Raw genomic sequence first — 26,278 nt, forward strand, 5'->3', positions numbered from 1 at the left:
CGCCGGGCCTGCATCCCCAGCGGCCGCAAGGCAGCCGCGGGACTCCCGGTCCCTCTGCCCTGCTCTTCCCGGCGTGGGGAGGCAGCGCGGCACCCGGTAGACGCCCGCGACGCCGGGTCTGGGGGTGTAGCGTTACCATGGCGTGGGCCATTTCTTTTGTCTGGTTTCTTGACGAGCAGTGTAAATTTGACGGGCACCTGGAGGAGCAGGCCCTGTGACTATAGCTTGAGGGGGGCAGGGTGCCTGCTAGTCCCCCCGAGACACACGGGCAGGCCGGGGGGAATCGGCGCCGCGGCCGTCCGGATGTCCAGGGGTGAACAGGCTGGGCCACGCTCCGGCCGCGCTTGCGCGGAGGTGGGTGCGAGCAGAAGGAATTGCCAGCGTGCCCAAATGCGCCGAAGAGACTTGTGGCAGCACTTGTGGCTACCTTCGGTAGCGTGAGTGACAGCGAAATTGATACGCCTGGTGTGTTTTATATACGTGGTGTGCAACACCTGGCAAAGAGGTAGGAGAGAGATATCAACGTGAAAATTAATAAAACTTGCCTGGAAAACACGTTGATTTGTTACTTCTCTCTGTCAGCGTGCTGGGGTGACGTTTGGTGCCTGAGGGACGTAGCTAATCACGTGCTTTCAGAAACGCTGCTTACATTTCACATCGTGCGCATAGGGGGGTTGTTCCTGTTGCTGCGGGCGGGGTTTGGGCTGTTTGGGAAGCAGGGATAGAGAAGATCAGTCTGTTTTCTGTTCGTGCTCCTACTTGCATGTAGGTGGTGGCTCCGCGTTCCAATCCTGCGACATACTGATGTCATAGAAGACAGGTGTGATGTCAGTGCTGACGTAGGGCATCTCTGGCTAAAGCAGAAGGGACGAAACTTTAATATTAATAGTGCTTTTGTTACATACAATACTGAATTGCTTCGGTTCATGTCTGTGTGTTATTGTAACTGCATAAACTAGTTTTTCAATTTATTTTTCGAAATCTAAATCAATCTGGCTGTTTTGCTCTTGATGCATATTTTAAATTTTATGCTGCCCTACCGTGTGATTTATTTAAGAAGGAAGCAGCAGTTAAGAAGTAAAAAATGGTATCGACTCCCTTCTGTCGGGGCTTGGAAACCCACGTCGTCTTTCTCAAAGCATCATGTTATTAGACTCCCCAATTCCATTGACTCAAGGGCAACAGTATTTATGCCTTTTTTTAAAGGAAGACCTTTTTCTGTCAACATCCTACTTTGCTCTTTCTATCCCCCTTTCACTTTCCTGTAGCCACACGCAGCAGCGCAAGGTCCCGCAGCCTGCGAAGCAGGGAGTGGGGCAAGGGGAAACGTTCCTGGTTCACCTTATGGCCACTGTTTTTGGGTTGTTGAGGACTATGCTAAACACTATTAATAAAACTCCAATTCTCTGTGAAATATTTTATATCCTAATTTTGCAAGGGGCATGTAAAAATGGTGTCTCTGAAAGCAGTCAGTTTTATGTTACTGGTAGCGGTTTGTGAGTAGTCATTTCTGCCTTTTGCTTCTATTTCAATCCATGTTATTTACTGCTCGGTCACACAACTGCAGCAAAAAGTACTAAACACAGTTTTTAAAACGTGACCTTGAAATTATTAAGTTGGGTAGGAAATTTGAAGAAAGACATAGTACCTCAAAATGCTCTTTATCTCCTTAAAAAAAACCCTAAATGGCCTACATCTCACATTAGTCTCTCTATATCACAATATAAAAATAATTCTAAACAAAAAACCCAAAAGATATTCCTTCTTATCTTTTTAAGGACTAATAAACATCTGCGTGAGTTGCTGAGAATTGGTATAAATACACATTTTTAATCTAGTAAGGTAAAACAAGGAACCATTTGGGTATGCAAAGAAACACTGAGGCTTGAGCAGGATTAGATTGTGTGAAAGGTTGGCTCCAAACTTGGAATATAGATCCATCAGTTTAATAGACTGCAGGTGGATTAGCTTGGTGTAATGGTTCTTTGGGAAGAAGTAGTTTATCTGAAAGTCTGGCGTTAGCGGTAAGGTATTTTAAAGGATGGCAAATACAACTTAGAGGTAAATAGATTCGAATTCTGAGCAGATGCTAATTATTCAAATGGCTGAATGTGTTGGTTTCTTTTTTTTTTTTTTTTCCCCCCTGTTCTAGTCCAAGAAGAAAGGTCTGAGCTTTGAGGAGAAGAGAGTTCGCATGATGGAGATCTTTTTTGAAACAGTAAGTAACTTGTAATTGTCCTGCATTCACATCGGTGGGAAAACAGGTCCTAGGAGGAGCTTAACTGTAGATGTAGATGAACTCTGTATATCCCGCTATGCATTTCACTGATGCCCTGTGTCATCAATGTATAAATTACAGGGACAGAGCTTGATTCGTGTAGCTTCTGATCAGGTGGCTCGTCCCCAGGTGGAGCTAAGGCCTGAAGTGCACAGGTGGTGTTAAATGCTTCATGTGCTCCCTATTCAAATCTTGTCATTTTGAGTCTGTTACCGTAGGAGGGATAGCAAGAGGTTAGGAAGTATCTCGCTGACGTTTATGGGAGGAGGAAGAAATCTGAGCGTTAGAAAAGGTGAGAGCAGACCTGGAAGAGGTCACTGGGGAGAAGAAACCTGGAGATCCAAAAGCAGAGCTACAATTATATTGGTGACATATGTAATTCACAGTGTTTCACCTATTAAAAAAATTATTGTGGCATTTGACTACTTCAGCACTGTGGTGCATCTGGTGCTGACAATCTAACCTTGGCTCTGTCTGCCCTAAGGGGTTTACAGTGTAACTTCAGGCAAAATACGGTGACTTTAGAGTACCAAAGAAAAGAACAGGGCTTGTTATGGTAATAGTCTTTTTTTTTTTTTCCTTCTCAGAATGTTCTAATGCTATTGAGGGGTATGCAGCCTATTTCCCTAGCAAAACATAAACAAGCAATGTATTTCCTACTTGCTTTTGTTGGCATTGATTTAGTGTAAAAACCACTCAGGCTTAGATGATGCTGTCATTTGGAGCTAAAGTGTCTTTTATGTTTTGCACAGAAAGATGTGTTCCAGTTGAAGGATATAGAGAAGATTGCTCCAAAAGAAAAGGGGATTAGTAAGTGTTTACAAAAGCTATTTCTCTTGAGCCATTAATCATTTTTGGGACAGGTCATACAGTATAGATTTTCCTATAGGCTACAATTTTAGGTTTGTGACTGTAATAATAATGGAAAAAATAGCTAGAAAGGGAGACGGGTCAATGGCAGGGCTGTAGCGTTAGACGTGGTATCAACAGCATACTCCTACCTCGGTTTGCTAATGTTTGTCACTTATGTTAGGGCCAAAATGGGAGATCATTAAAATGTCACAGCTAACTCCAAGTTAACCACTAAAACGTAGGATGGGTTTTTTCCTAGGCTCTGAGATGCCTGACTTGCAGTGACTTTAAGTCTATGAAATTGTTATGTATACTCAGGTAGTGAACAGAGGAGTCAAATGTCTGTCTGTAATGTCACAGATATCTTAAAATGCTAGTCCAGATGTACACGGTCAATGTTCTGTTGAGCTTTTTCCCCCCCAAAAATGGCTGGACAGCTGTAAATGGAAGGCATTTGTCTTTTCAATGAAAGCCTTTCTGATGAGATCCACGTCATCCATTTAGGATTAGGTCCCAGAGGATTTATCTTACGCTGTTGAGTTGTTTTATGTGTTCCTCATCCTGCTTCCTTCTATGTTCATTGACAAAAGGGGGATGAAGCGTAATGTTTGTGTAGTTGCCACTGTCCTTGACTAGCTGTCGTGGTTTAACCCCAGTTGGCAACTGAGCACCACGCAGCCGCTCGCTCGCTCCCCCCCAGTGGGATGGGGGAGAGAATCGGAAGGGTAAAAGTGAGAAAACTCGTGGGTTGAGATAAAAACAGTTTAATAGGTAGAGCAAAAGTCGCGCACGCAAGCAAAGCAAAACAAAGGAGTTAATTCACTACTTCCCATCGGCAGGCAGGTGTTCAGCCATCTCCAGGAAAGCAGGGCTCCATCACACGTAACGGTTACTTGGGAAGACAAACACCACCACTCCAAACATCCCCCCCCTTCCTTCTTCTTCCCCCAGCTTTATATACTGAGCATGACGTCCCATGGTATGGAATATCCCGTTGGCCAGTTTGGGTCAGCTGTCCTGGCTGTGCCCCCTCCCAGCTTCTGGTGCACCTCCAGCCTTCTCAGTCGGTAGAGCATGGGAAGTTGGAAAGTCCTTGACTAGTATAAACACTACCTAGCAACAACTAAAACATCGGTGTGTTATCAACATTGTTCTGGTCCTAAATCCAAAACACAGCATTGTACTAGCTACTAGGAAGGAAATTAACTCTATCCCTGCCGAAACCAGGACACTAGCATATCTTTGTGGCACTGCAAGAGTAAATGAACTTGTTGAAGGAACTGCAGACATACGCGAATATTGCAAAGCAGTGTTTTTCAGTTATGTCAGCAGTTAACAGAGGTACTCATAGGCTTCTGAAGAAATGTGATACTGTCTTGATTGGTTTGTCAATGCATATGTTTAATTGCAATTTGCAGGAAGAGGATGCAAAACAGTAAATACAAGCAATGGAATTTCATATTTAAAAATCTGGAGTGTAGAGTTTCTAAAACCATTAACACCTTTGAATAGTCCAAATTCATCCTGCCTCTGCATATGAAGGCATTTAGCCACACAACCCAAGCCCCAGTTACTCTGAAAAGAAAAACGTCTAGCCTGTGGAAACACCCCCATACTGGCATCCAGCCTATAGCTTCCAAAAGATTGGATGTTCCTGATCTGGGATCCCCTTAGACTTGAAGTTGAAACTGAGGCACTGAAAACCATTAATTAGCTCAAAAGTCTCTATCTGCAACACGTGAGGATAATAACAACTACTTTGCTTTGTTGAGCAGGTATCATTTTTAAAATGGTGAATTATACCACACATTTGCTAGAAAGTGAGCAATTATGTTCAGAAACGTTTTGGATCCTTCTGCCTGCAGATGACTTTCTGTATTGGAACTGAATATAATCAAAAGTAAAATCTGCCCTTCCTGAGTCTGTAGACAGATGGCTTTAGTGCCTTTGCTGCTGTTTAATGCTTTGATAAGCATTACAAAGTGAAATGTAATTACACTCCTAATCAAGAAATTGTAAGTTAATCCATGTTAGAATTAAGATTGCAAGACAACTTCTCAAGTACCATCTCATGAGTTTGTTCTGCTGTTGTAGTGTAATATGCATGCATGTTTTATGATACTTATGAGTGGTGTTTTACAAACATCTGGTAGCAGACTGTATGGAATAGCAGCCTTTATGTATAAACTGCTGATTTTGAAGGGATTAATTCCTTCAGGTGAAGCATCAGGCATGGTGTCCTCTTGAAATTGTCCAGCTAGCTGACATTATAGTAAAATATTTGTAGAGGTGATTATAGATGATGGCTTATGGTATTCATAATTCTCCATAGTTTAGATGCTATGCAGTTCTAATTTGATATTTTTGCTTTTATTAGCCTCGATGTCAGTGAAAGAGATTCTGCAGAGCTTAGTTGATGATGGCATGGTGGACACTGATAGAATTGGAACTTCCAATTATTTCTGGGCTTTTCCAAGTAAAGCTCTTCATGCCAGGAAGCGTAAATTGGAAGAATTGGAGTCTCAGGTAAATCTATTTTAGGGAAAGTACTTTTCTACCTGAATGGGTTTGCTTTTTCCTTATACCCTCTTGTTATCCTTTTTCATATTGTGCTCTCTCACGTGTGCATGTGTGCGTGTGCACACACACACACAGATTTTACTATAGGAACCATCTGGCATGCATGGTATGACATTCTTTCTCATTATCTTGCTATCACTTCAGAAAAGTTTTGGAGGTTCTTGTTGGAGCTTGAGAAGACTTCTTGTCTACTTGCTGATGTTATTAATGATGCAAAACATCGTTTAAGAACTTCCTCTAAATATTTAGGTAGCATATGCTTTTATGTGTCTGTTTTATAATGTAGGCCATCATGTGGTAATGATCTAAAAGCCACGAGAGGACTGAAATGGATATCCCAAGTAAATGTGGCAGTGGTTTCTACTTACGGCCATTGTGCTTTCCTGTCTGCTTTTATCGGTAGCTTAATTTGTGAGCACTTGTGTAATCCCACATTACACTTTTATTAGGAGAGAAGAGCAGATTGGTCATGATCTGCAGAAGAGCAAGGCATCTTTTGTTGCAACACTGCTGTTCTATTGATCTGGTTCTTTCCTACTTTTTAGGAACTGTCTTTCTTGCTTCTTGTAATTGGAGTGGGAAAGCATCTATTCATCAGTTTATTTGCAGCTGGAGTACATGATAACAAGATCAATAAACTAGTTTTATGGTCTGATTGCACCACAGCACTGCCAACTTTTCCCATGCTTATTTAGCATTATGTCCATTCATCAAAGAATCATTTGAATTAATGCAAAATTATTTTTACAGACATTCTTTTCTTCAGGCATAGCTCTGGTGTCATCGTTGCTACCTTATGTACATACAGCATCATCAACTTCAGCTACTTCTTTAAAGCTCCAAATTAATTGTATAAAAACATGCTTTTTTCCCCAACATGAATTGAAAAAGCAGTTTGTTAATCTGAACACTTTTCACCAAAGCAGATTAAATAGCCTGATCAATGCAGTTGAAATTGCTTGTTTATGCATAGAGTGTAGCGTGACTAGCTGAGAGGTAACCTTGTCAGTTATCCCTTGCTATGCTGTCGTTGCTTGTAAATCTCAGTCATTACTAAACTGAGAGTCCACTGTTCTGTTTTAACCAACAAAAGATCATTTCCCTTTGCCCCGAAAGGGCAGTTTTCGTTACTGGCCTGGGTGTTCCAGATAGCTGTCCGAAGGCGTTTTGTGTGTCTGCTTGTGTGGATCTGGCAGAGGGAGGAAAGTACTGGTACTCTGTCACATGCCTGATGCATCTGCTGCAGTTTTCAAGATCAAGAGTAAGACTTGCTAGAACTTTCACTTCCTTTCTCCTTATTCACTAATTCGTGTCGCTTTTATGAGCCAGTGATACATTCAGGGGTCTGTGGCGGTAAGGAGGAAGTACTGCAGTCCTTCCCATCATTAACTGGAACTGTGTATTGACAACCTTTCAGGCAGGTGCTTTGGATGAGTTAGAAAGTGCCGCTTGAGATAGCTCTTGTGGTACTGTATGGGTCATCAAAATTATTGACTCTTTAATTTTAGGTTCTGCCGCTGACTTGCTCTATGTTTTGAGTAACTTTCTCAGCATCTCAGATGACCTATTACTATCATGGATATAAACTGTACCTTGTGTGTGCTGGGACTTGGTTAATATTAAGTTGTCTCACTGACAATTTTGTCTGCTCCTTTACTGTCTTTTTGTTTTCAGAACTCAAATGAGTCCAGTCATTAAAAACTTCCTCAATTTAGCTGGATACGCTTGTACTATTTTCAGGCATGGACTTAGAGTCTGGCATGACTGGGCTTAAATTCATTTTTATTGACTTGTAGTAACAATGCACTGATTCTTACTCCAGTGAAGTTTTGTTTGCTGGAACAGGAGATCAGTTTAACTCTGCACTGACTTGGAACTGAATTTCCTTGTAAAGTTACTCAACTTATTAGTACATTCACACAAGTTTTAGACCAGGCTACTTGCTCTGCCAGAACTGAGCACTTGAACAAATACATGCCAAAACTCCTGCTTTGTTCACCAAACACCCTGGTGCCACTGTCTTGTTGAATGCAAATGATTTGCTCTTGGATACTTTCTATTTTTGCCCATGCTGCATATTATAGCCAAGTAGTTGAATGAAGGAGTTGATATTTGTTGTCTTTGCCCTTGGGCCCAGTCCCATCATGAATTTTAAAGATAATTGATCAAGCAGGTCTCTGGCATACCCTGATGAGTATCTTCCTTGGAACGTCTTGCAGAATCTGCCTAATGTGCTCCACCATAAGTATCCAGGGGTTATCTACAAACATATGCTGTACTGCTTTAAATGTACTGTTACATTATTAAACATAAACCCATCTATTATTATGGAATTATAATAAGCATGCAGTTATTGTATTGTAATGTTATTTTATGGTTATTTCTGTGTAGGAAATAAACTATGCTGATATAAACAGTTTTGCAATATAAAACTGTTCCAGTTGAAAGAAATAGTTTTGTTGCCAGACCCTTATTTGCAAACCAAGTCCTGCTCCTAACATATGGGCTTACTGATGTAAGAGCTCTCTTTAGACCATGTTATGAGTCCTTAAGAATACTTATATTCATTACCTTGCTTTTCTGATGAGAATGGAAATGTTTCAGCATTTCAGGGAAAAACATTTTCACTAGCTGAAAATAACTTCTCTGTTGACGCAGTGGAAAGGTGGCATTTTCGATGAATAGCGCTCTGAACATTTTTACAAGATGATAACAGATTCTGTCTGTGAGTTCAAATTAGCTATTTTAGTGTTTGTATTCTTCCTGATGTGAACACATACAGATTTTCTTAAGCGTTTCTAAATCCAGTCACTGAGTATCACAAAACTTGTCAGAACATGCAAAGCAGAGAAAAAAAGTAAGCCATTGTACCATTTCTGTTGCACGTTGCCTGTCTTTGATCATTCCTGTATACAGCTTGTGGCATGCTGAGAGACATGTTTTCTTTCTGTGTCTTGTCCAGATCGCTTGTTAACTACATTAATTGATCTCTTTCTCCAGCAGTTAAAAGCCAGAATCAAACCACCTTACTTAAAGCAAAAGTTTAAAAATCTAGCAGTTCAGTTCATACTGCAATTAAAGCTTTTTGCCAGGAGGCAATATCTTTGTTTGCCAAGGGCATGGGTAAGTAGTGAAGGGAAAGGGGTGACCCCAAATGCTGAGCTGAGGCATTTGAAAGTAATGGGGAGGAAGAGAACAAGCTTTTCCATGATGCAGATTCTTCTATTAATTCATAGCGCTGAGGCTTACGTTTGACAGGTTGCGCCTACTACAGGACCTTTTGCCTGCATACATTGGTACTTCATAATGTTTTAGCGAAGTTGCTTTTAGCTCTCTGCATCTTACAGAACTTGTGATTGTGGGGAGGCTGGTTTAGGAACTGTTCTTGAAACAAAATTTTTGTTTCAGATTTTTTAGTGATTTTTGAGCCACACCCCAACTTGGAGACTCAGTAGCAAAGAAGTCTGACTCAGTATTTATGACGAAGAGCAAGCCGGTTTTGTCTGGATGTTCAAAGTTACACCTCACAGTGGTTGTGTATACGCTAGATTTTTTTCAGGAAGGATTTATTACATAATCAGTGTGATCCCCTTGTGCAGAGATGTGGCAATTAAAACCAATGCTTGAAATAAAGTTTCTGTTGACATAGCTTCTCCCCCGCCCCCATCTTTCAGCTTGTTTTTGTGGGGGCAGGTGTTTGGAGAGGGGCGCTAACCCCTGAACTGACATATATGGCAAATCTTGTGCTGATCTGATTGGGACTAGGATCTTGGTGCTGCTCTCTAACCCAGGGTTACTGTTTGGACTTCTTCCTATTTTTCTGAAAAGCAAGGACAGCAAATACCTTTAGTTTGTGTAGCATCTGCTGCAATTTTTTTCTCCGATAGCTCACAGAGTAAGAATTGCTAAGTAGGTCCCTATGGATTTTGTATTGATTTGTTTTGCAGTGGCATGGCTGCTTTTAAAGGTTTATGCCTTCTGCCAGATGCTTATTCTTCACCTTTTGCTTATGCTTACACAGCTGTGAACTGGACCACTGAAAAAGATGTTGGAAGTTGCGTTTTGGTTAGGTGGGTTTATAGTTGCATCAGTACAGCTATGAGATGGTGAAACTAGAGCAAGGGTGTAGATTGAGAAGTATTGTTTTAACAAGGTTTGTAAGTGGAGAAATTTTTAATGGAACTTCACCTTTGTAGAGAGAACTGTGGAAGCTTTACTGAGAGGGTGGGGGTTTTTTTTTTTCCCTTCCATAAGAAAAGGTGAAAGGATGTGGTTTTATTCTTTATCAATATTTTCCTGGCAGTCAGATTCTGAAGTTTTAAACTGCCTATGATCAATTATATTTTGACAAAATGAGATGTTTATTCTTAACTGGAAGCTTAGGGTTTTTATTAAACTAATGAAGAATTTGACCTATGCAGTGTAGAGCAGAAAGATCATAATTTATTGATGATTCTGCTGCCTTTTGTTGATTTCATAGCATGCATGAAATGAGGAGACTGGAGATGAGCAACTCCAGCATATTAATCAGAGTCGTGTTCAATCTCAGGCAAGAGCTGCTAATATGTTTTATACAATTAGCCCCCTTGCATGTTTGGTTTTTGTATTGTTCTGATGTACTTGTTGCTGCAAAAGGGATATGAATATGAAGGATACAGTTTTATCAGGTGGGAAGTGGCATATCAGTGAGCAAGGAAAAGAGAAACCTTTCTGATGTAACCTTAGTATAAGCAGATTTGATTTTTTCATCTATGTCTTTGGTAAAACACTTGCAAGTGTGCTGTCCGTTTTAGATAAGGTGAATTAATGCTTGTTTGCATTTTGCTTTATAGTGGCTTGAATTAAGTATTAACTAAAGTAACTAGTAACAGTGAGGCTTTTTTCACCCAAGGGCTGACGAGCCTGCAAACGACAACCCTCAGAAGCCATAAGGAGTTCTTCAACGATCTTGCAGTTAGTGTAACTATTGACAGTACTGTGAGCACTGTAATTCAGTAGCTTGGGGAAACAACCAGTTTACTTCCTTTCCCCAGTCTGGTTTTGTGACAGTTCATCTCACTGTTCAGTTCAAAACCATTCATTTCACCTTTTTATTGTTAATTGTCACACCTTATTTCTCATGACGTTGCTTTCTTGTGGGTTATTCTTTTGTATTCTTAGGCTTTGCAAGGGAAAGTTTAACAGCAAACAGTATTATAGCTGCTGTCCCTTCTGAGACTGAGAGCAGGATGGTGTCATCCTGTACTGCAACAAAGATTAAACACAATCTTTTTAGAGCAGGATACAGGATGGACTTTTTATGCTGTTCCCTGTGCTTGCTTCAAGATACATGTGAGCAACAGAGACTTGGGGATAGTTTTGGCTATTTTTTTTTTCTCCCACTAAGCATTGCATTGGGCCAGTGTTAGTTAAGATGGAAGGGATTAGTTGACGTTTCATTCCTTAAATCCCTGCCCTAGGGTTGGTAAGAGGAGGGATTTTCACTTCTCATGACTCATGTATTGAGCCGGGGGAAGAATTTAGAAGTCAGTACATCCTAACTCTCCTTTGGCAGCTAGTTTAAAAAAAAAACAACAAACCAACAAAACAAAAAAAACCAAAACCCCAGGAATGAACTTGTCGAAATAGAGTGACTTCACATGTACAAATACTTACGAGCATTGAAATATGAAAAGAGAAAGGATTTATTTTATTTAAAAAAAAAAAAGATTTGGGGAATGCTATATTAGGAAATACTTTTGTTAGGAATGCACATTGTTTGAAAATAGTTAATGGAAAAAAATAATCATATTGGAGAGTAATCTGGCTTGAAGCCTCCTGGAGATGTTTGACAACATAACTAAAAGGAGAGAATCTTATTGTTCAGAATGCACGCAGAACATTTTGAATTTTAACCATTAGAAAGTTCTTTCAAGATGCAGCTTGGTTTATTTTTATCCTTTTAGATAGATATATTTTTCCTTCTCAAATACTGTGACTGGATTACTGCATGGAAAGTTGCTGAATAGAGACTGCTTGAGACCACTGGCTGAAGCACAAGAAACTTCTGCTGTCCACATTGTTTCTGCCTGAGCAGCCTCCTCCTTGATCCAGTTGACCCACGCAGTTGTCGGTATATTTCTACACAGTTCGGAGATCGATTCTGGACTGCAAGTAGGTACAAATGCTCAGAGGTGGCTGGCTTAAAGTAATCAGTCCTGAACTGAGGTACAAATCCGTGGAGATAACAGACATTCAGTGAGGGGTAGCAGGCCTGATGGTGCTTGGAATCGGGTGACATTGCTGAAGATGCCGGATAAGATGTGTACCCTGGCTGGTGCTTTGAATCAGCCAGGGAGTGCCTGTGGGACCTACTGCTGTGAAGCAAGGTTTTTGCATTGCTTCGTAGCAGTGTCCTCAGTAGATGGTGTATCCTTTAAGAGAGCTCCTTACACACCTCAGATCTCTATTTCAATTTTCAGCCTCTGTCGATGGTTTTGAATGCAGGGTTTCACTGCTTTTTCTCCTCGTGGCAGTGATGGGCTATCCCTAGAGGTTCATGTGCAACAACTTTGGAATCTGTGGCCTAATGCTTTTGATAGAACAGTTTATTTTTGGGGTGCAAGATTTTCACATTATGATCAATTGAACAGCTGTAGTAATTCATCACTCAGTATGTTTTTGAAAATACTTTTTTCATTTATTGAACATAAAGGACTTGCATGCATAAAGTGTCGGTTTATCATGATCTTAAGCTTTGCTGAAATACCTTTTAGAAAAGCTTAGGGCTATCTTTTTAGTATGAATTTTATGAATGTTAGGGAATAGATAGCATGGTTAAAGAATTGTCCTCTAAAACCGGAGAAATACATCAGTACTTTTGCAACTAATACACATGACTTGTATTAGGAATTATTTATTTAGACATTTTTCTCTAATATGTATGCTTACAATTTAATTTTATTAGGTTGCAGAAAAAGTAATAAATTGTCCCTTTCCAGGAAAAAATAAAAGTCTAATTGCTGAAGAGTTCTCTCTTTTAATGCCCATTGTAACGCATAGGCAGGATCCCAACGTGTTGCCTAAGCAGTTACGGCAGTCTTCCCATGTCCAGACTGGGCCTTCCTTTTTCCCTCATATTTGAGGGCATCTCATTAGCTTTCTACTTTATTTATTTATTTATTTATTTACTCTTCCTTGGATTGGCCTGGCTGTTTAGATAATCCGCAGCCCCAATCTGCTGGGTGATTACATTCCCTTCTGGCTTGCTTCCCCCCATCAACCCCCCCCCTTACATAGTAATGAATCTCCCAACAGCGGCAATTAGTGACCCCTCCCTATTTTCAGCCTGCAGCCTTTCACAGATGTGTATGTTTTCTTTGAAATAAAGGACTATAGACACACAAAGAAATGGCCAACTGTGAAGCTCGTATGGTATGACTAGCTAACTTCATACCATCCAGTGGGAGTTGTAGCAGTAAGAAGTATCCTAAAAGCAAGCGGATGAGAATTTGCATCATTTAAACGTGGAGAATATGTTGATTATGTCTATGCTTATTTGTTTGTTGATCCTGTAAAGCTTATTCCCTGGATCAGTCTCCTGGAAGATGCTAATAAAATTTTATTTGAAGCAGTCCAGGGTTTTTGTTACCTCTTTGCATCTTGCATTTAAAAAATGTTGATGTCTTGAAATGATTCTGAATTTAGTAAGTCCTAAAATGTCCAGCAGAGAATACTCTTCTAATGCTGTAACTTATTAGAGCCTTCTGGAATTATGTTTAATGGCATGCTGCAAAGCCCTGGAGGGTATGCTTAGTTACTGCTGTCATGGCAGACTTCTAAAAATACAGTGCTCTAGAGGCTTCTGTAGAATTCAGCAACCTCGTAATTTGGTGTTCATTAGTTGAATTTCATGCTTTTCCTTTTACTAGCTGTTAATATGTAACTAGACTGATGTCAACTGTGAAGGTTGTGTACTGATGAACTGTGTAGGTTTTCCTTTCCTGCCTTCTTGATGAGCATAAGCTAAAATTGGCATGATTTAAGAGCAATTTTTTTAAAAAAAGCTGGCTCTGTAGTAAATGTAACTGTAAAGAATACAAAGTGGGTTTGAAGGAATAATCCTACTACATTAAAAAGGATGTATTGTTACTGTGCCCCAGTAGTGTATATTATATATTCATTCTGATATAAAGCAGGAAAAAAATACTAGCTTTTTCTAACAGTGTTTTCTGTGAAACTGAATTTTTTAGGTAACGTCATCACACAGTTTACCTTTCCTTTTCGAAGAGGCTTGCATACTGGCTGCTGGCTCCATTCCTGGCATTGCAATGAAACTGTTGATCTGAAATGCAAAGAAATTGGGAATAAACATGGGGCTCTCATTCCAGAAGCCCAGGCACAGATGCAGCCCTGCACATCTTCCCGTGCCCGGCAGTAGGCATGGCGGGTTGAGTGACAGTTCAGCGTATCAGCAGAAACCCAGCAGCCTGAGAAAGTTTAAAGGCTTAGATGTTCTGCCTGTCTGGCAAACCTTTAAGTTTTTCTCTGCTGTAAGGCCCAGAGCTTCCAGCCTGGGGATAAGGTGGAGGCAATACTACATTCAAAGCTGGGTTTGATGGAAACAGTGAGTTGTAATCTTATTTAATTTGAACTTTGACTTTCACCTTAAAATCTTGTCATTCAATTGATATAGCATATTTTATTTCAGAAAATTAGCATACACGCAGAAATAAAAATACTAGCATGCAATTATATGTCACTTCATAGCATTTTCCTCTTCTGAAAGGAATAAAATAAAAATAAAAACCCAGAGTATAAAACCAAAATGTGTGAAGTTAGTTTAAAGTAGAGAGACTTCAGAGGAAAGGTCTTTCTGGTCATAGTCAAACAGCTCATTATTGTTGAATGCATGGTAGTTCCATCAAAGACTATTCTTTGTATCAGGAATTTGAGATGACGGTTATCTGTCTGAGCGTTACTTAAAAACAATGAAATTGGCATAAAGAGTGAATATGTAAGAGTGCTGTCAAAACTCTAAAATTTGATAGATGTATTTTACTGAGGCTTTTTATTTTACTGACAATATCTCAGTGTAGAATTTGGGCTTTTTTTAAAGCCTGTGGAATAAAGTTTTGATTTGGTTTTTGTAGTCTTTAGGCAGGACTTGAGCTCAGGGAATATCAGATGAATATTGCTTAGTCCCTGAAGGCATTGTCAGTGTATGGCCCAGCTGGTTAGGATAGCAATCTTTAAAAGCCCTTTAGGGAAAAATTAGAACTTTTCTTCTTTCTCTCCCTTTCTTTCCAAGGGAAAATATTTTTCAGTGTTCTTTCTGCCTGGAACAGACCTGTTAACTATCACCTTGGACTTCGTAGCTTTAGTAAATACACTAATGTGGAGTAACAAGCATCCTTCATGTCCAGATATTAAAATTTTCTATAGTTCTGTCAGTCATGCAAATGCCTTTTGGCTCTTTCAGCTTTCCCTATTAGGCTGCTTGCATTTGTGAAACAGGGTTGAAGAATGAGGCGTTTCAGCTTTTTTTTTTTTTTTTTTTTTTTGGTTGATTGGGCATACTTGGTATTTGTATCTGAGTAGACAGCCATCTGTCCCTCAGGTCGTGCCAATTATGCCAACTCTGAAAGCAGCCAGAGAAATTCAGTTCTTTCATTCAGCCTGCACAACTGTTTCTTTCACCTTTTGTCTATTAAGGAGATCGGCCTGGAGTGCTTATTTTCTGTTGCATAACTAGTACTTACCAAATGGTGTTGCAAATGAATGAAGCAAGAACAAAAGCTCACAGCAAGACATCTTCTCTAAGTAAACTTTAACTTAACTATTATGGCAAATCTAAAAAGATGAAAATAATTGAATTAAAAGCTACTTTTAATGTAGAGGGGTTTATTTTAAAGACTATTGCTATATAGTAACTGCAGCTAGCAATATAAGGTTTGTACGTGGATGGGTGAAGGTTCCGATGGAGGGGGAATTCCTCATTTGTTTCTTCTGGATACCCTGCACATTCTGTTTTCTTCATCCAAAAGCAATTGCAGGAAGAAGGACTCATCTCATACTCAACATGACCTAACAATAGAGCCATGCCTAATTTACCATGTGATATTTCAGTCTCATGTGTTAGCATGCTATATAAATCAGGATTATAGGCCTAAATTTAATCTTGAAACACAAAATGGATTGTGTTTGTGGGACGGGCTAGTAAATCAGTATTACCCACATGAATACTCTAGCAAAACATATAAATACTGCTTATGAGTGCAGAGATCTAACTTCAGAATTCTTTTTTTTTGAGAATCTTTATCGCGCTTTGTCAGACAATTGTATGGAGAGTCAGATATTTGTTTAGTTAGTTCCCTGAAAAAAAACTTCACTCACTTAGCTTGAATGTCTGATACTTTTTTTTATCACTTCCGTAAGTTACAATCCAAAACTAAAAAATACCCACTCGTTACCTCTTCAGTACTTCTTTAAAAATATAGAACTTGCACACTGGCAGAATTAATAGCATGATATTTTGGAACAAGTATTAATCACTTGAAAGAATCAGTGCACCAGCCCTTCATTTTGAATAGCAAATATAACTTGTGTCGGGTCTCCTTTTTCTCCAGAAAATTATATTTATTCCCTACCTTCTTCCAAGTTTTTGAACTGGCTCAAAGATTGCATTAAAAATGAAGTAATCTTTTTATGGTAAAATTTGTAGCATGCATAAAGAGAAGAGAGTTCTTGTACTGAACATTTCTCCAGTATACCTATTATGAAGTATTTAAGAAAAAAAAATTCTTATGAGTACAGAAATATGGTGGGCCCTAACTCTGTCTCTTCTCTTTTTCTACAGCCTGTTTCCCATCCATTTTATGGTGCTCTCTTGCTGAAAAAATGTTGTTGTCTATTCTTTGATTTCAGAGATAAAAATTCTTATTCTATATTGCTTTAATTGCTACTCTTGTTCTTACCTGTATTTGTTGAACCATTGCAGTCTCCCAGTTGCTTCTCTCGTGCTCCTTCTAATTCCCAGCAGACACCATTCCCTACTTCATATTGCTGCAGTGACTTGTAATGACTTGGGGTAAGGCATTGCATGCTGCTTTTCTCTTCCTTTCACAAATGTTAAAAGAAAAAAGAAAAAGGTCTTTTGATTGTATTTACGTAAGAAGTGCGTGTTTGCTGTCTGTGCTTCACTAAGAGTACGTCACAACCCTGACTAAAGCCCCAGTGAACCTGGGACCTGCTCCTGCTGTAGTTCAGTTCACTGGGTGGGTTATATGCAAAAATGGCATTTCGTGAGTGGTACGCAGGCATCCTGAGAGCAGAACAGAAGTGACAATACTGCAGTTCATGGCACTCTACTCAGCTGCGAGCATAATTAGCTAACTTTATAAGTTTACTTCTGTATTTGGAGGCCCTGGCAAGTATGTATTTGTGACTGTATATGTAAAAGACGTAGTTGTATGCTTACGTTGTGTAGTACTTTAGAAAGCAATTCTGCACATCAATGCGCCTTCTCCCCCCCCCTTTTAAGTTTTATTGTTTTAGTCAACAATGATTGCTGAGCAGTTTCTTTTAGAAATGTTCTATGCCTTTCTTTTAACACAACAGGTCTGTTTTCAATATTTTCAGATTGTTCTTTGGCTGTTAATCTTTGCATTTTTACTCTCTTAGTCTGTTTTCTGGCTTCAAATTTTTTATGTTTCTTTAAAATCTAGAGGAATGCTTTGAAGTACTTTCTCTCCATGCCTTCTGTCAATTCCATTTAAGTTTTTCAGTGGTGGTTTAGGTTTAACATAGGAAAGAAATACACCCATCTACTGCAAATGTCACCCTAAAACTCTTGAACTGCTTTTGTTTAAGCTAAAAGCAAACAAACCCTTTGCCTCTGGCCTGAACCAAAGCATAGTGAGCTTCGAACCCAAAGTAAGTAACATTGCAAAGTTACAAACAATTAAAAAATGGATGTCTTGAATTCTTCTGTAGTGCCACAGTGAGTGGTGCTCACAATAGCAGTAGTTTTTAATACCATTTTTGGTTGAGTGTTTTGGCTGAAAGAAAACTGAGCGTATGATATTTCTCTTTAAGACCATAATGACAGTGGGATAACAGCTGTGAATACTCTTGGTGGTTAGCATATGAAACCTTGGCTTGGTTCTTGTCCAGTGTACATACTCGGGTCTGTGTTTGCATGGCTTACACCAGGTTTGTAGATATTCTAATATGCTAGGGAGACAAGCTACATGTTTGGTGGGATATTGGTGGTTGGAGTGGTTAAGAACAAGGAACCAGAAGGAATATGACCAACAAAAACTTTTGCTGGAGAATAAAAATCCAGTCATGTAGAGCTAGGACAGCATTAGGCAGGTTTTGAGAAGGAAGAGAACTGAAACCTGCTGCTGTTGTGTGTCAGGGTTAAACGTTCCTCTTCCAAATGTACATCACCAACTTGCAAAACTGGAACCCTAGTAATAATGCGTGCGTAGTGTATTATAAATTACCTGTGTACGTCTAATCTGTATCCTTTGATACAAACCAGACCCCAAGGCCTGTGATGGAACTGATGGTTATCATCAGCACGTAGCACTTGGCACGTGCAGACCGCTGCACATATGTATAGCTAAACATTGTGAGACCTTTGCAAAGTAAGAAGGAACATCCCTTTGGGGGACTTTGGATTGAATTAGTGTTGAAGCTAGGCCAGTGGTCAGTTAATTGACCGCAGTGGTCTGTAAAATTAAAGGAACTGTTTCCCAACTCTTCTGTTTTATAGATGCTAGTTAGTTACTTCATTAATGTGTCGTCTTCTAGGCTCCCACCATGTGTTGCAAACACTGAAAATGCTCTTGGGGAGAATTTTTTTTACTTTTGAACTTTTAATTATTTAGTCTCTCCTCCTTCTTTGAACAGCTTTCCCCTAGATGACATATTTCCAGCTTTCTTGCATCTTGCTTAATCTTGTCCTGATGCGGAGCAGTCAGACAGACTGGAGACACGAAACTTTCTAGTATAGTAGAATATCTCTTTCTGTACTTGTTTTCCACACCTGGTCAGTTACACTTGTGTCAGAAGGTTGTTCATATGTCAGCCCTGACATCTCTCTTAAGAAACATAGAGGGGAGACAGTAAGCAGCTTTTTCTCCAGATCAATCTCACTGCTATTGACAGGAGTCAGATTTCTCTCAGAGTGGTTAATGTTCCTTGAGAAATTATTTGCCAATTCGCTTGAAAAATGTCCCAAGATTGCTCCAAGGATTGAAATTTTCCATCTGCTACTGTGCTTCTTTGCAATCAGGCTATTCTACAGCTGGGGAGTGGGAAAGTAAGTCACTGTATTTGGCCAGATGTGATCCTGTGCTGTCATACATACACAACACTTGCAAATTCTGCTTTTTTTTTTTCCTTTTAATGCCCTATAACCTGTCATCTGCCATTTGCCCTTACCTCTCAAGTATTGTATCATCTGTATTCATCCTTTCTCCGACTCCTCTATCCTTGCTTGACTGTCTTTCCTTCTTTCATGTACAGTTATTTGCAGCTGTGTTCCCACCTCTGTATCCAAGCCTTCCCGCTTCTCCCATCGTCATAGATTCCTTGCACAGACCCTGGCCATCTGTTCCTTGCCCTTTGCATCCTTGTCCTATGTTTGTTTTTTCCCAATATCTCGCTTCCTTCTGCTGTTCCTTTCCTTATCCTCATCTTTTATTTGTTGTCATGGGAATACCCACTGTGACTTCTAAATAATACACAGAGCTGTGGTTTCATTTTATTTTGTAAATTCTTAATTGTGAAGACGGAATTAAAAAACCAAGAAATTAAAATCTGTGAGAGAAGGAAGCAAAATCTTGAATAAAATTGTATAAAAATCATCATTGCTTTTAGACAGAGGAAGATCTTCTAATCTTTTAACCTTGTGGCATGGCAACCTTTCATGTTATGTAGGTCAGAATCTAAGAAATTTCTGTAGTTCTCCGTGTTTGTCATTACTGTCTCTTTCATGATTAAATGCTGTGGAATATAGAGGGCCAAGAAAATAGTAAGATGCCATACTGGGAAACATGCTTCCAAGCTGGAAACCAGCTTTTATGATTTTATTGCAATTCCCTGAGAGCTCCTTCTGTGCTTCCATTTTAGAGAATGCAGAAACGTTCCTAAAGAACTTCATGAATATGAAAAAACAGAGAAAGCAACACTTTAATGCTTTCTGCAAGAGAGGCCATAGGCTTATTCTTTGCGCTTGCGGTACGTGGGCCTAGATAAGCTCCTTGGCTTCTTTGCTTCCTCTGAGAGTTTTGTTCCAGAAAAAAAATCTTTGTTAGGTATACTGAATGATGTGTGCCCTGGTGTTTGTCTTCCCTGGGCTTCATGAACTGCAAACTGCACCTAAGTACTTGTCCTCTTCTGAACTGTATACTTCTGTTTAGTACGGCATAATGTGGGGGCTAACACACTTAATTTTTCAAGAATTTTGTGGAAAGCCCAGAAAGAGTACTGTTTAACTATCCACCAAAATTAAAATGCTGGTGTACTTCAAGCCACATACTGAAACCCACACTGCCTCTGTGGTTACTTGCACTGAAAGCAATGCGTAAACAGCTGGACGTATTTTTCCCCAAATTATATATGCCTTACATTAGTGTAATTTCTATATCAACTGAAGAAAAACTAAAATATTGTTTTTAAAAGGAGACCTTCTTGTCTGTATGTATGCTCACACATGCACGAACACATACTTATCCAGAAAGAGTAATAAATTTTTAAAAATTGAGCTATAAAAGGTACCCCTAAACACAGTGAGCAGCAGCTGGGCTGTGTCCTAATCTATATGGACCATTAATACGGAGTTTCTTTTTACTGTTATGGCTGATCTCTAAGACTTGGCAGTAAGCTCTGCCTGATATTTATCATGCATTTACATTTAATACGTATTTCTGAAAATACAGACTGAACATGAGTTTAAATAGAAATTGAGAAGTGATTATACCTCCAAAACAGTTCTGTTTGCATTGTATGAATGTGGTCTTGGTGTTTCAGCTGCACAAAAATATAAATGATATGGTTAAATTATTAAGGCTAGGGATTACAAGAAATATCTAGGAACGCTTTTCCATTCAGTGGGATCATCAGTGAGAAAGGGAATGTAGAAGTAGAGACTTCATGTGAGGGTTTTTGGGGGAAGGCAGAATGAAACATGGGCTCTGACAGCCACCTTCGTCTTCACGATTAGTCTGATATACTAGTTTTCTACCTGATTGGTGCTCAGAACATCTTAAAGCTAAACCAAAGAGCGAGTACTTACAAAGCATACTATTGTTTCTTTTTTTTTCCCTTTCATTTTGTGTTGGTTTCAAATGCAGCAACTAGTTTCCAAACTATATTTTATTAGAATTTTTTTTTGCATTCTCATTCATCTCATTTAAGGTGCTCTGGCTAATGCTGAGCATTGTGTCCCCGAGGGGCAAGTATTGCGTCCTGCTCAGCTTAAAAGTTTCGAAAGTGTCTCTGGAAAACTTCCAACTAAACCAGAAGGGCCTGGCTCAAGATGGGTGGCAGGTTAATGGAGAGAGCGCTCTCTTTGCAAATGATTCCTCCTGGAGTAACAGGAAAATGGAGGGAGTATTCACACCAGCCCTGTGAGATTCCTCTGCCTCAGGCCTGAAGGAAGGGGACTCTGAAGTCTATCAGTGTGAGTGCAGCACAGAAAAAGGGGGCTATGGCTTTACGTGCCTTTGAGCTATAGAGCTTTTATTCAGCAGTATGCAAAAGGGATTGGGGCCATGCCAATGGCATACCAGACTTTGGGAAGACTGGTATCAGCAGCTGAGCAGGTGGATCTGCTACAGCTTTTGTCACTGCTTCCATTGAATAAGGAGACCTGGAAAAGGACCAGAGGAAATCATCTAATCCAAAGCCTCCATGTCATGGAGTCCTTTGCATAGAGATGCCAGATTATGGTATGAAATAGGATTTTGGTCCCATGCTGAATATGCAGTACATAACAAGATTATGTGCTACAGGAGTGAAAATTTCTTAGGCTTAAAGTTGCTTCCTGTAATTCTTTTCTGTGGTTCAGAGCCTCAGACTTATATTTGTGTGCTTTTGTATTTATTTTGTGTTTATTTTTATTACATGTTATGAATATATATAAATCTATATACTTAAAAGTGTATATCCACCTGTTTATTTAAATATATGTCTATGTATACACATTTTATAGTATGTTTAATATATGTTACTGAAATAGGTTGATTTTGTTCTTTGTTTCCTTCATCAGTTTGCTGAAAGCAGTCAGAAAAAAGAGGTTTTACAAAAAAGCATCGAGAAATCAAAAATTGGACGTGAAGATACTGTAAGTTGCTTTGGGGGGTGTCCTGGTTTCGGCAGGGATAGAGTTAATTTCCTTCCTAGTAGCTGGTACAGTGCTGTGTTTTGGATTTAGGATGAGAACAAAGTTGATAACATGCCGATGTTTTAGTTGTTGCTAGGTAGTGCTTACACTAGCCAAGGACTTTTTAGTTTTCCGTGCTCTACCAACTGAGAAGGCTGGAGGGGCACAAGAAGCTGGGAGGGGGCACAGCCAAACTGGCCAAAGGGACATTCCATACCATGGGACGTCATGCTCAGTACATAAACTGGGGGAAGCTGGCCGGGGGGGCCGCTGCTCAGGGACTGGATGGGCATCGGTCAGCGGGTGGTGAGCAATTGTACTGGGCATCACTTGCTTTGCGTATTATTATTATTATCATATTATTATTATTATCATTTTCAATTATTAAACTGTTTTTATCTCAACCCACGAGTTTTTCTCACTTGTGCTTTTCCAATTCTCTCCCCCATCCCACCGGGTGGGGGGGAGTGAGTGAGCGGCTGTGTGGTGCTCAGTTGCTGACTGAGGTTAAACCACGACAGGGGGGAGGCATTCCTACCAGGAAATAGGGCTACAAGTATGCACGGTTTGTAAATACTAATGTAGTCATTGGAAATCCATTAAGAATTCAAATACTGGAAATGAGAAAGGGACAGAAAAAAAATCAGATGTTATATTATTTCTTAGTTGGTCATGCACTAATGAGTAAAATATTGACAACTGGTTGCTCCAAGGCTGAAAAAATGTTTGGCTGCCTGAAGTCTGGTAATCTTCCAGGCTTTTTCAGATTTAACGATATCTTAAAACTTGAACTACGCAGAGGTATGTACCAAAGTTGCCAATGGTTGCTGAACTGCCAAATCTAGTAACTGCAAACTTAGGTGTCCGGGGTCTTATTTTTTTTAATCTTACTTATAATCTAGATTTCTAAATTACTATTCTGAGCAGCTATGTGTAAGCATGGTGCTCTTTGCATGCTGAAGCTGTTAACACTGCAAAATAATATTTAGGCTTCATATTTACCTTACATATGAAGTAGCATATTAGTTAGAAATACTTCATATGGTATTCGAAGCTGCTGATTTGTTTTGAGATGCTCAGTCTAAAGTGGTTTAAACCTCCAATAAATGAATGCATAAACAGGGACGACCAGAAGCTTTCAGGTGGAACTGAATTTTGTAGGAAAGTGCCAAATCTTAGAATCTAAAATGTTTTATAGAAAGGCTCTGGGTTTGACTGTAATCAGGGAATCACAGGCAGGTTTCTCACGCAGTTGTGCTTGTCAGGTTTCCAAATGGACAGTTCGAGACTTGGGCTTCTCCACCATGTGGCCTGCCCTTGTCACAAGAAGCTATTGGTCCTGGAAATCCTGTTCTGGCTGATGCTTCCAACATTTTGGTTCTGGATTATATATCAAGAAAAAGTCCTGAGAAATCTAGATAGTGATGTAGGTCTCTGAGCAGCTGGCCTCTGTACCTCAGCATCTGGAAGCTTTTGATTTTCAATCTGCATTTTCAGAACGTGCTGAATCCAGACTGTTGGCAAAAGCACTGGGAATATGGAAGTTTGGGGAAAAAACACAAACAAACACCTCAGACTGCTGGGCTGCCGTGGAGATTGCCATTGGCTAAAAACCTGATGGGTTACAAACTCATGCTATCTGGCTTTTTCAGGCTACCCAGTGCCCTAGCATGAGTTCTGAATATCAGCCAGTTACAGTGTTTGGCTGTAACTACACACTGAATTAGAAGTATGTGCTGAGCTGGCTATGGGAGAGCTCATGTTGAGTCAGTGTCTGCAGATTCTTATTGATCAACAGAATATTTGAGGTCAATATTGTATAGTCTCCCAGCAAAGACTACCATGTCTTAAATATCTGAATTTATTTTTGAGACCACTGCTCTTAAATGGTGTGGAAAAAAGGAGGAGAAAAATAAATTTAGAGGGTGTTCATACACAGCATCCCAGTTTGTGGAAGTGTGAATGGTAGGTTTTTCTGTAATGCTGTCTTTAAGTACAAGACTAGCACTCCTAAATATCGTTTAACCTTTAAGCCCAACAATTAAGAGATCTGTTTGGAGTTTGTCAAACCATGTTGAGTTCAAAGGTTGTAGAAAATTGTTCTTTTGTTTGTCCATTTTGGCCTTAATTTTTTTTTCCTTCCAGTTTGTACTCGATATCGTTTAGTGTCACAGAGTTTTGTGTGTGCATAAAATGCTCAGCTGGTTCATTGACAGAAAGCAGTAGTGAAAACAGCTTTTAAATTTACATCTTTTTATTTTTTGAAAAACATTCTGTGCAATAATTAGTGATTTTTATTTTTGTATTTTTTTATATCTCCCAACATAATTTGAATCCTCAGGCAGAACGTGCAGCTCTAATAGAGGAACTTGCTGCCCTTCGGCAGAAAAAAGAGCAGCTAAAGGCAGAAGTAGACAAATACAGAGAATGTGATCCAGACGTCATTGAAGAAATGCGTAAGTTGTATATTGTTTAAAGTGAACTTTTGTACGAAAAGGTCTGCACTTCTTTAGCTTAAAATCTGGTATGCAGAGGTAAGCCGAAGAACAGCTGCTTTTCTTTTTAAAGTTGTAAGCAATACAATACAGGTACACTGACCATTTCTTTTCATGTTCCATTGTATTATATAAGGGGGGGGGGGGTATTGACATTTACTCTACCAGCAACTGAGCAGTTAACAAACAATCCTAAAATGGAAATACTCTGATGCGTTAGAATTAATATCGGGACCATTCTTTCTAGAACCATATTAATTCTATAACTTCTAAGGGTGCTGGACCCTAGAATGTGAGTAGGAAGAGTAGTCTCTGGCTCCCATTTACCTTCAATTCCATGCTGGCAAAACAGGTATCTTTCTACTTACTTTGTCTTGTCTATTTAGAACATAAGCATTTCATTAGAGACACTTAATTGTCATTTATACGTAAGTATGATATTACACTGTTGACTTACTGTTTGTACTGTCTCTGATATGCTGGGTTTTGGTTGGAGTTTCTAATTCTAATGGAATAGAAGGAATGATGAGTGACTCTAATACTTAATACAGAATTGGGCAGTGAAATGTACTTAACATTCTGATCCTTAGCATGAAAAATGAAGAGCATGCATGAAATTTTATTGAATTTTCTCTACTTCAGCTTTCATGTTTTATTTATTAGGCTGTTACGTTGCTACCCAAACACCACTGCATATTCAGTTGCTGTAATGCCAAAATGCTATTACAGTGTGATGAGGAACAGGCACAGACCTTTTTCTGAGAAGATATCTGACTGAATCTTTCTCTCCTTATTCTTCTAACAAAGTCCACAGCTTTAGAAATGTGCTGAGAGAAAGCCAGGAACATAAACAGAGTTGGCAGCACACCCCAAAATTGGACAGATATTATTTATTTTGAGGGGCTGTGACATTTTTTGTCAGCTGCGTTATCTTTCCCCAAGGATGTAATGGTATGCCAGGGAATAAGCAAACTCGAGACCTGAGGTTAGTTACTGTGCTGTAAATCCCTCGCTGTGTGTGCTCTCCTGAGGACAAGTAAGAGACACATTCCAGCTGATTCCAGCTGTAAAAATGAATGAAGTTAGGCAGATACCGACAGGAGAGGGATTTGTAGTGCCAGGTATTTAACTGCTGAGATACCCTTATAGTAAGCGTTGCACTGAATGGTTTGAGGAGCCTCTCTTTTGAAGCAGTCGCAGTGAGCACGTTGCTAAATACTAGACATAAGGGGGCAAATCACAGCTTGAATGCTAGGGCAAACTGCATTAGCTGGTAACACAGAGACTAATATCCTGAAAAGAGGGAAAGGGAAAGAAATGTAATCGTTAGTTACTTCAGTCATGCCCTTCTTGCTCTCTCTTTTTTTTTTGTTTTTGTTTTGTTAAAGTGTGTGGAAGCTCCATGTGAGCTTCTGCAATGGAGGGATGAGCATTTAAGGGAGTTGGTGAGGTTAGTCTTGTTGAGCTACCTGTAGGATTCCCAGGAGAATATGCAGTAGTGTTTCAAAAAGAATTTGTCCCTGACCTTTGATTAAAAAGTTTCTGCTTCGTTATATGTTTCATCAGTCATTGTTGCACTGGCAGTGCACATTGTTGCTGGCAATGTATAAATGAATAAATGGTGATGTCAATTTTGGGGACTTAATGTCTTTGTCAAAGCTGAATGGAATTTTACAGGCTTTAAGGGAAAGTGGGGGG

The 26,278-nt window shown here is 39.6% G+C and overlaps 1 protein-coding gene across 2 annotated transcripts in view; it reads left to right on the forward strand.

The window, feature by feature from the left end:
* The first annotated feature begins 2,157 nt into the window (after positions 1-2,157).
* MND1 (meiotic nuclear divisions 1 homolog (S. cerevisiae)) overlaps positions 2,158-26,278 on the forward strand; it is a 41,798-nt gene continuing 17,677 nt past the window's right edge. The window contains exons 1-5 of one of the 2 annotated variants that reach the window (XM_009329792.1): positions 2,158-2,218; positions 3,031-3,088; positions 5,508-5,656; positions 21,972-22,046; positions 24,427-24,541. In XM_009329792.1, coding sequence (XP_009328067.1) covers positions 2,195-2,218; positions 3,031-3,088; positions 5,508-5,656; positions 21,972-22,046; positions 24,427-24,541 — 421 coding nt within the window. In that variant the 5' untranslated portion in view covers positions 2,158-2,194. Of the gene's footprint in view, positions 2,219-3,009; positions 3,089-5,507; positions 5,657-21,971; positions 22,047-24,426; positions 24,542-26,278 lie in introns of both variants that reach the window. The other variant, XM_009329789.1, reaches the window with a different exon arrangement.

Source organism: Pygoscelis adeliae, unplaced genomic scaffold (genome assembly GCF_000699105.1).
Source record: "Pygoscelis adeliae isolate BGI_AS28 unplaced genomic scaffold, ASM69910v1 Scaffold67, whole genome shotgun sequence".
Lineage (NCBI taxonomy): Eukaryota > Metazoa > Chordata > Aves > Sphenisciformes > Spheniscidae > Pygoscelis > Pygoscelis adeliae.